Here is a 9,316-nt window from a genome sequence, read left to right as displayed (position 1 = left end):
ACAACCGGTCTCATCCCCTCCTTCCCGGGACCCGGAACGTTTGTTTGGCGGAGCGAGTTCCGGACGGACGGAGCGAGCGTCGGACCGCACCGCGTTGGGGGACCGGGAGCGGACGGACCGCGGCGGGAGCGGGCCCGGCGGGGCGGCCGGCTGCCATGTACGCGGGGCTGCAGGAGCTGGGGGTGGCCAACGGCGAGGATCTGAAGGAGACACTGACCAACTGCACGGAGCCGCTGAAGGCCATCGAGCAGTTCCAGGTGGGGACGGCGGGGCGAGGGGGCCCCGGGTGGCGTCAGTGCTTTGTTTTGGCGTGAGAAGGCCGCGGGTGTGTGTGCTTTGCTCTGTGCTCTTTTACTCCTTTTATTAATTGCTGTTTCTTTTAGCAGCCCCTGCTGTCACTTGCTGATTGCCCCTGTCCCCCGTTTGTGTTGGCAGACAGAAAATGGGGTCCTGTTGCCCTCGCTGCAGTCGGCCCTGCCCTTCCTGGACCTGCACGGCACCCCCCGGCTGGAGTTCCACCAGTCGGTGTTTGACGAGCTGAGGGAGAAGCTGCTGGAGCGGGTCTCAGCCATCGCCTTGGAAGGGAAGGTGGAGGAAAGGTCTGTAGGCTCGTTGGTGAGCAGGGATTTGGTGTGAGTGTTATCTGCAGTGGGCAAGTGGCTTCTGGAAAAGACTGGAGTCTTGTGGGGGCTCAAGTTGCAGTGTTTGAGATGAGCCATTTTGGTCCTTTGCAGTTAAATGGTAATTAGAGTCTCTTGGTATTATGTGTTTTCAGGTACAAGAAACTGGAAGATCTCCTGGAGAAAAGCTTTTCCTTGGTCAAGATGCCTTCCATACAGCCTGTGGTAATGTGTGTCATGAAGCACTTGCCCAAGGTAAAGCTGCTGCTTAGACTGGCCTGATCTGGTCCCTTCCATCCCAAACCATTCTATGATAATGGATTCAGAACTGTTGCTTTTATGAGCTGAATAACCCCGAATCACAGTGTCGTAGAACTAGAGAAAATCTTTTGTCCCATTAGAAAGGAATAAGGAAAAACTGTTATTTGCTTGCTTAGAAAGTTAAATTTCTTTGGATTGGCTTAACTGCTACTGGAGTAGGGAAGGCAAAAGATGAGTCTGTGATACTTTATTTAATTACACTGTTATGTAAATTACCAGGCTACCTGAGATTGTGATTTAGATGTCTTTTGCAGTCAGTTACTTGCTGGAAAGCCAGGCAGATGAGGTTCTTGACATGAAGGTAACTGTTCTGTTGCTTGTAGGTGCCTGAGAAGAAGCTGAAGTTAGTAATGGCTGATAAGGATTTGTATAAAGCATGTGCAGTGGAGGTGAAGCGCCAGATTTGGCAGGATAACCAGGCTCTGTTTGGTGATGAGGTATCTCCACTGCTCAAGCAATATATCCTGGAGAAAGAGAATATTCTCTTCAGCAATGATATTTCTGTCCTGCACAACTTCTTCAGTCCATCTCCCAAAGCAAGACGTCAGGGAGAGGTAAGACAAGGGAATCTCTTACGGCATGTTTCTGAATGTTGTTCATTAGCTTCCAGTCAACCTCATTGCATTGTGCAGTGTTCATTTTGAATGTGCTCAAAGATGAGGTTGTCGGGACCAAACTGGGCTGGATTTCACTGTCAAGCTTGATGTGGGAGGGAGGGGCATGTGTGTTAGGAGTGGGTCTCTTTCCTTTTTGGTAACAGCAAGCCATTAATTGGCTTAGCTGTAATCGGTCATTTCACCTCATGGGACCTTTGCTCCAAAAGGGAAATAGCAGAGTTTCTGTAAGGATCTTGCTATTGAGAATGCTAAGGAATAGTGGTGATAAGGCAATATAATGCTTTAATTTCAGAGCATACTGTCTCTTTTACTTGGAGGATATAGTTTAGATCAGTTTTGCTTTCAAAAGCCCACTTTTAGAGCAAGTGCTCTGGTGCTTTTTCCTTTAGGTTTTCACTGCAGTCTTTACCTTCATTCTCATGTCCTGTAACCTGGAAGTAGTTAAAAATGCAAAAAGATTTCCAAAGAAAAGTGAGCTGCTTTCCATGTTTTATTAATTACAGATCACATTATTTGATATCAGGTACTGTTTATTGCCTTTTGGTATAGCTGAGCACCTTAACAGACGTTTCTGTATTTTTTTTATCAATTAATTAATTTATTTTGCAAGAGAGCCATTTTTGAAATGCCTGGTTCTTTCAGTATGGCCATGAAAGATTTGCTGACCATCTCTTGAAGAAGTGCTTTTTGAATCCTGTCTGTCTCTTGATACTGAGTGCATGTTCTTCCACTTTGGGTTTAGGTGGTTCAGAAGTTGACTCAGATGATTGGGAAGAATGTGAAGCTCTATGACATGGTGCTGCAGTTCCTAAGAACTTTGTTCCTCCGGACAAGGAATGTGCATTACTGCACTCTGAGGGCAGAGCTCCTGATGTCGCTGCATGACCTGGAAATCAGTGAAATCTGCACTGTTGACCCCTGTCATAAGGTATTAGCCATGTGGGGCAGCTGGGGCTGTTACTGGAGAATATTCTGTTTCATCCACTCCTGTGCATACCTGCTGCCAGTCAGTTACTGACATTGAGCATTCTCATTTTCTGATAGTTCACATGGTGCCTTGATGCCTGCATTCGGGAGAAGTTTGTGGACAATAAGAGAGCTCGGGAACTGCAAGGCTTTCTGGATGGAGTGAAGAAAGGACAAGAGCAAGTTTTGGGGTAAGCTGCTTAGGCTCTTTATTGACAGATTGCAAATTGGGTTCTAGTTGTCTCAGTATGTGACATACTTCAGGTGTGAATTCTTTCCTAAAACACACCAGTAGCTTGTAGTTCTTCTACATGGTCAAGTACAGTAGATTCAGCAACATTATTGCACTGGGTCATATCAGGCCCCTTCTGGTGAGATCCTTGGTAATGCTTCAGTTACCTTGAGTAATTATTGCAGGTTTCTCTGTGACCTTGTAACTGTAACTGAGCTCTCCTGTTTCATTTCAGCTCTAAAGACCATAGGTGACAAAAGACAAAAATTTGAGTTTTGTGTTATAATAGTTAAGGTATTGTTGCTTTTTAATGCAGCAGTTTCTGGGTTTTGTGTTGATTCACTGCATGTACTACTCTGATATTGCAATTAATAGTTGACAGGAATGTTAGGTGTGACATTTATTTATTTAACTTTTGTCTCTTCTCTCAGGGACTTATCAATGATCTTGTGTGATCCCTTTGCCATTAACACCTTAGCCCTGAGTACCATAAGGCACCTGCAGGACCTAGTTGGGCAGGACACCTTACCCAGGGTGAGTGTTGCAGCAAGTGTACCTAAAGTGACCCTAGTCTTAATTGAATAGCATTCATCAGCACACAATTGGCCATGTAGAAGCAGTAGGATTAAGTTTTCAAATGCATTTGTAAGTTGAAATAAGAGAAATGTAGTACTGGCTTCTTGTTTGTATCAAATACCTTAGAGACCATCAGGAGTTCTGTGTGAAGAGAGGCATTTTGGAGCAATCTGAATTGACCATTAATTCTTTCTTTGTATGGCTCATTCTGTCCTGACAGCTGTATGTGCACGTACACCCCTATTTTGTCCTTTCAGCTGTGCACTAAACAGCAGCAGCCTTTATTCCCTGCCATGGTAAATGTGATGGCTCATTTGACTCTGCTCTGCTCTGTTGGCTGCAGTACAGTGCAGTTCCTGCACATAGTGTTTGCAGGAGGAGCTTCAGTGGAAAGGGAAGCAGCCTTACAGACAACTGAACTGTGTGAGGCATTTGCTGTCTTCAGCTCTGAGTTGTCAAATTTTGTTGCTGGATTGAATAACTTCTTCATGGCAGTTTAAAACTGAGGATTGTTTTGGCTTCAGGGCAGAATATGAAGGAAAAAACTTGTTCTTAAGCACACTTCCTACTTCTTACTTCTGCTGAGATGATTTGATTCATCCTGTCATGTTATATTTCAGTATCCTAATTTGGTTGGACACCTTCAAAAACAGTGTCCTGCTCAGATTGTCTTCATGCTTCTTAGCATGTTGTAGAATGCTACAAAGAACAGCTCTCAGCTGTGTGTTCTTCTTGCAGCTCTTTGATTCCCATTTTAGGAATCAGCTATCAATTACATTTGAGAACTGAATGCCTCGAGCAGTCTTTGATGCTGCTGTTAGTCCAGGAGGGCTTTGAATGTAAACCACCGCTTCCAGATAAATACCTGTATGTGTAAGTTGTGGAAGATCAAACTAACTGTTTTTTCTCCCTCTCTTTAAAATTCGAGGAAAGCCCAGATCTGCTGCTGCTCCTTAGGATGCTGTCTTTAGGACAGGGAGCCTGGGACATGATTGACAGTCAAGTCTTCAAGGAACCAAAAATGGTGAGCCTTCTTTAGTTCTATTTCTCATTCAGTGTACATTGTGTCCCTGATTTAATCATCAAGTCAACTTTCTGCATGATTTTCAACAACAGCTTCCTTCCAAAGAGCACGTAATGGTCACTGTGCAGCAGCTCCCATGGGCGTGCTGTAAGCTTCGTGTACCCATTTCATTTATGTGGATATCTGACCCTTACAGTTTCTAAGTTGAACTGTTCCTTTCTTAATTTCCTTAGCCTACTGTTCTGTGAATCTGATGCAACCCTGTTTTCTGTGGAGTGAAAATGCACATAAATTCTTCCTCTTGCTACTCTAGTTATGCACTGATCTCTATCCATTTAGGGAATAAATAAAATGATTGCTGTTAAAAGCAATGGTGCCATCCTTAACGTGCAGTGCTTGCAGATCAGAAAACGTCTCTTGGGAGAAGTGCTGTGTCATTGTCCAGAAAAAGCATTTGAGCAGGACTAGAAATACAGTTTTCCTCATTACCACTGGAGCATGTGGAAGTTTCAAGAAGTTTGAATGGAACTGGATGTCTGAAAGCTTGTTTTCCTAAATGTGGGGTGGAGCACGTAACATTGCCGCAGTATCTGTTAGGGTGCTGTGGAGTTATTAGATGGTGTGAACTGACTGATGAAAGCATTCTCCTTTTTCCTCTCTCCTTCCCTCCCTTTAAGGAAGCTGAGCTGATTACAAAGTTCCTGCCTATGCTGATGTCCTTTGTGGTGGATGATCACACATTCAATGTAGATCAGAAACTGCCCTCGGAGGAAAAGGGGCCAATTCCTTACCCCAGCACCATCCCTGAGGCTTTCACCAAGTACGTAATCTATCTACATAAAGTGTGTTTCTTGCTTTGACTGTTTTCACATCAGGGTGAATATGAAGGTACTCTGTAGTACTGTTTTCAAATAGCGCTGACTGTGTGACTCTCCACGCAGTGAATGATGAATGCTGAAGTGATACCATTTCGTCTGAGTGCGGCTGGATAAGTGCCCATGTGTACTGTCTGGGGAGAGCTATTGTACATCTTGTTTTACATCTTTGTCACACAGACACTCTCTGTTGATAACTTATCACTCCAGAGGCTTCAAAGAAATCATTAAAAATCCTCTTTGTGTTCTCTCCTATTCAGATCTTGCACTAATTTCCAGCACATTTCTTATCTGTGTGTCATGATCTGGAGTACTGAATCCCACTGGTTGGATTTATGTTTGCTCTGTGACAGTGCTGATGTTTGACATCTAGGAATCCAGAAACCAAAACACTGCTGTGCTTTCTTTCACTTAAAATTACTTGAGCTTTTTATAAAACCCTTTTAAAATTATCACTTAAAATGCTCATGACCAGATCCAACTGTATAACTGTGAGATAATGCAATGTCTGCTGAATGGTAACATTTTCCTTGGCTGTGACAGTGGATTTAGTGATGACCATCAGCTGAGTAGCTGCTTTCCTGTGATTCTGAGGTTTAACCACTGCTGTATCTGCTTGATTCCTATGCAACACTGTTCTAATCTCTTTCAAGGAAAAAGAAAAAAATAATATTTTAATGGATTAATTAGCTTTGCTTCTTCTGTAACAGATTCTTGCAGGAGAACAGAATAGCTTGTGAGATTGGGCTATACTATATCCTTCACATAACTAAACAGAGGAACAAGAATGCTTTCCTCAGGCTCCTGCCAGCTCTAGGTGAGTTTTAGTCTTGTCTTCTGTTCTGCAGCTATTTACTTGGTCTTGGAGACCCAGGGGGTCAAGTAACAGCCTGAAATGAAACTGAATTCAGAGATAAATGCATTCTGCTTTTGCTTCCTCTGGTGACTTACTTGTAAAGCCCTGCAGAATTTCATTTGTTTTTTGTCTGCAATTAGGATATTTTTTTTTCTGCTGATCCAAGAACATAGAGGTAGTGACTGAAGGTCAGTAGTTCCTTGCATCAAAAGCTGTATTAACAATGGGATTAGCTAAGAGCTTTTAGGAATGTATCTGAAAGATAAAAATTTAAGTGACTTAATTCTGCAGCTGCTCACAGTAATTGCATGTGGACAGATATGTTTGAGATCTGGGTTTACTGCCTGGGCTACCAGTTGGAAAAGCCAGTAAGGAAAAGTTTTCACTAAGATTTCTTCAGGAGTCTCTTTTATGTTGTGCAGTCGAGACATTCAGCGACTTGGCCTTCAGTGATATATTTCTGCATCTGCTCACTGGTAACCTCACACTGCTGGGTGATGAATTTGCAGTTGAAGAGTTCTGCACCAGTCTCTTTGATGGCTTCTTTCTCACTGCATGCTCAAGGTAAATCTGATTTTCCTCCAAGGAAGTGAGTTTGTGTGTGCATACGGCTCATCCAGCACAGCTGAGGGAAAGAAATTGCTGCTCTGTGCGGCCTCTGCTTAAAAGCCACCCCACTTTCCCTGTGGCTGTTACAGTTAGTTCAACCCTATATGAATTATTTGGAGATCTGAGGCAGGGTTAGTGCTTTGTACATTCAAGCAGTTCCTAGGTATTTTGGAAGATTACAACAAAGCTGTCAGTCCTTAGTTGTGTTTGTGTGTAACAGTTTCTCTGCTTAAACCTTGCCTTGTTTCAGAAAGGAGAATGTACACAGACATGTACTAAGACTGCTGCTTCATCTGCATCATAAAGTGGCGCCTGCCAAATTAGAGTCTCTCCAGAAGGCTTTGGAACCCACCAAACAGGTAATGAGAAATGGAAAATTAATTGCGAATGAAAGCAGCTGCCTTTCCCAGGCTTTGCTTAATGGAATGTGTGCTTTGTTCAGATAGCAGCTTTCCAAGTTGTCTTAATTACCTTGTAACTTCCTCTTTCTGCATTGGTTTGTGTTAAAACATGGAGGATAATTGCATGTTTAGTGCTGCAGTTAGTAGCAGCAGGAACTAAGTCTGAATCATCTGTTTTTCCTTTCTATAAATCTCTTTCTGCAGAGCGGGGAGGCTGTGAAGGAGCTTCATAACCAGCTCACTGAGAAACTGGAGCTTCGCAAGCCTAGTCCTGCCGAAGTGACCGAGACTCCCTCCATGGAACTGCCCTTGCCCACTGTGCCCACACCAGCCTCACGCTGAGCTGTGTTTGTATTGCAAGAGTGAGACAGCAAAACAAGCTTAGTGCTCAGCAGCCTGAAGGTGCTGTACTGCCTTGTCAAGTGTCTCTGCCCACAGGGTGGAAACAAACAAAAAATAGCCACTGAAAAAGCTCTTTCAGGAAACACTGCAGTTTACCCAACTGTCTCTTGCTGGTTAGAAAACTCTGTATGCAGTGCATTGCAGAGGTTTACTTTTCTTACAGATAGCTGAGTGAGTGTCTTCTTGTAGATCTGCTTACAACTGACTGTACAATTTTTTTTGTTGTTTTGAAAAAGAAAAGGCATATTTTTAAGCTTTGCATCTTGTATTCTTTACCTCTATTTCAAGAACTTACAAATGACTGCCTAGTATGTGGCTGAGCAGGTAGTGTGAGCTCCTGAAGGCTAACCCAGCTTTTCCTGGCTGTTAGTGTGCTCCTCTGGGTCTTTAGAGGATATACTCAGCAAACAGAAATGTCAGAGGAGAGGGGTTCCACTGGTGTGCTTTCCTGTTCCTGATTCTAGCTGTTTACTTCATGTTAGAACATGCTGCGTTAGTGAGGGGTGTCCACCACTGTCACTAGACCAAGAAGCAATGTTCTTATGAAGAACACCAGAAACTGAATCAGACTGAAAGAATAGCCTGTTCTGCGTGGCTTATCTGTGTTTGCTGTCTGTACTGTTACAGCTAATTCCTGTTGTGCTTTCACTGTTGCCTCAGTGTAAATATCAGGCAGAGTGTGCTGGAGGATGGATTTGGGAGAAGAATGAGTTGTGTGAGCTTACCAAGTGACTTCACGTTGGTTTCAGCCCATACAATATATGTGGAAAAAAAATCTCACCAGCCCTCTGTAAACAGGAGGGTACCTGCATGAGGGATTCTGAATCACAGACTAACGCAAGTATGAAGGCACTTCTGAGGGGCTCTGCTTACCCTCTAACTCAGACTAGCGTGTCCCTAGAAAAGGTTGCTTCTGGGTAGGACTCTGTGTGTACCTTTAAGGATCCTAAGGGTTCTGTTAGGCTGTTTCTCCAGCCCACTGAGGTCCTTCTGAACAGCAGCCCTGTCCAGTGTGTCAGCCATTCCCACAGTTTGGTATCATTTGTAAATTTGCTGAGGGTGTGTTCTGTCTTTATTTAATGCCTCTATTTGCAACCCAATATTAGCCTTGTTACAGTCCCCTGAGGAATGCTAGGAGTAGATGGCTGCCAACTGGACTTTGTGCTGTTGATCGCAACTCTCTGGGACTGGAGTCTTGCCAGTTTTCCATGCAGCTATCTGATCCACAGCAAAATGATTGGGCTATATGTGTTCTTCAGGCAGTTGTGTCCAAAACCATCTGAAGTCAAGCTAAACTGAACTCTCCCCTTGTCTGCCAAGCCAGTCTTCTTAGAAAGTTATCAGAGTTGTCAGGCATCATTAGCCCTTGGAATTTGCCCACCCACTGTCACTTTCTTGTCCTTTTATTTTCCCAGCACTCATTGTTTCTTCTTGGGGCTCGAGCACTCCTGGTGCCAAACTGTATTGATGAGACTTTTCCATTTCCTGAAGCTGCATTAATTAAAAGAAAGATGTAGTTGAGCAAAGATGGAAATCCCTCCCAGAAGCTGCTGAACTCCCTCTTTGTGTGATTTTCTTCCTCCTGAGATCTCAAGTGCTGCATGAGGAAAGCAAATGCTCTTCATCACCTCAGTGCCTTGTTCTTCATTTATGCAGGGGCTGGTGTGTGTCTTTTGGGAGAGCTGGGAAGGCAAGGATAGGTTTGTGAGCGAGGAAGGGCTGCTGCCCTCTGGTCTGTGCTGCCTTTGCACTCCTTGTCTCCAGGTCAGCATTGCCTTTGGCGGAGCTTCGGCAGTTCTTGTTGGCCGACTCATGCT

At 44.0% G+C, this 9,316-nt stretch overlaps 1 protein-coding gene across 4 annotated transcripts; it reads left to right on the top strand.

Annotated features, from left to right (window-relative positions):
* The first annotated feature begins 114 nt into the window (after positions 1-114).
* Positions 115-7,752, top strand: NELFB (negative elongation factor complex member B). 4 transcript variants are annotated; one of them, XR_014936329.1, is made up of 13 exons: positions 115-257; positions 436-599; positions 776-875; positions 1,265-1,495; positions 2,301-2,486; positions 2,603-2,715; positions 3,188-3,290; positions 4,266-4,356; positions 5,034-5,176; positions 5,942-6,048; positions 6,510-6,651; positions 6,947-7,055; positions 7,302-7,752. XR_014936329.1 is itself a non-coding variant. In XM_085521522.1 (13 exons), exons 1-13 carry the CDS (start codon positions 156-158, stop codon positions 7,437-7,439), a joined length of 1,734 nt encoding a protein of 577 aa, XP_085377648.1. In that variant the 5' UTR covers positions 115-155; the 3' UTR covers positions 7,440-7,752. The 4 variants fall into 4 exon arrangements, 3 of the variants coding, with proteins under 3 accessions (XP_085377648.1, XP_085377649.1, XP_085377650.1); XM_085521522.1 differs by having other exon boundaries at positions 4,261-4,356; XM_085521523.1 differs by having other exon boundaries at positions 387-599; positions 4,261-4,356.
* The last annotated feature ends 1,564 nt before the right edge of the window (positions 7,753-9,316 follow it).

The sequence above is a fragment of the Coturnix japonica genome, chromosome 21 (assembly GCF_054131305.1).
Source record: "Coturnix japonica strain WE chromosome 21, WE-NBRP24, whole genome shotgun sequence".
Classification (NCBI taxonomy): domain Eukaryota; kingdom Metazoa; phylum Chordata; class Aves; order Galliformes; family Phasianidae; genus Coturnix; species Coturnix japonica.
Note: the sequence above shows the minus strand (reverse complement) of the source record. Positions and strands in the feature narration are given on the sequence as shown.

Excerpts from the sequence above, each read along its gene's own strand:
- NELFB (XM_085521522.1), top strand. The coding sequence starts at position 156 with ATGTACGCGGGGCTGCAGGAGCTGGGGGTGGCCAACGGCGAGGATCTG. Across the intron at positions 3,291-4,260 it reads GGCAGGACACCTTACCCAGG|GAAAGCCCAGATCTGCTGCT; the intron begins GTGAGTGTTGCA and ends TTAAAATTCGAG. Across the intron at positions 7,056-7,301 it reads CTTTGGAACCCACCAAACAG|AGCGGGGAGGCTGTGAAGGA; the intron begins GTAATGAGAAAT and ends CTCTTTCTGCAG.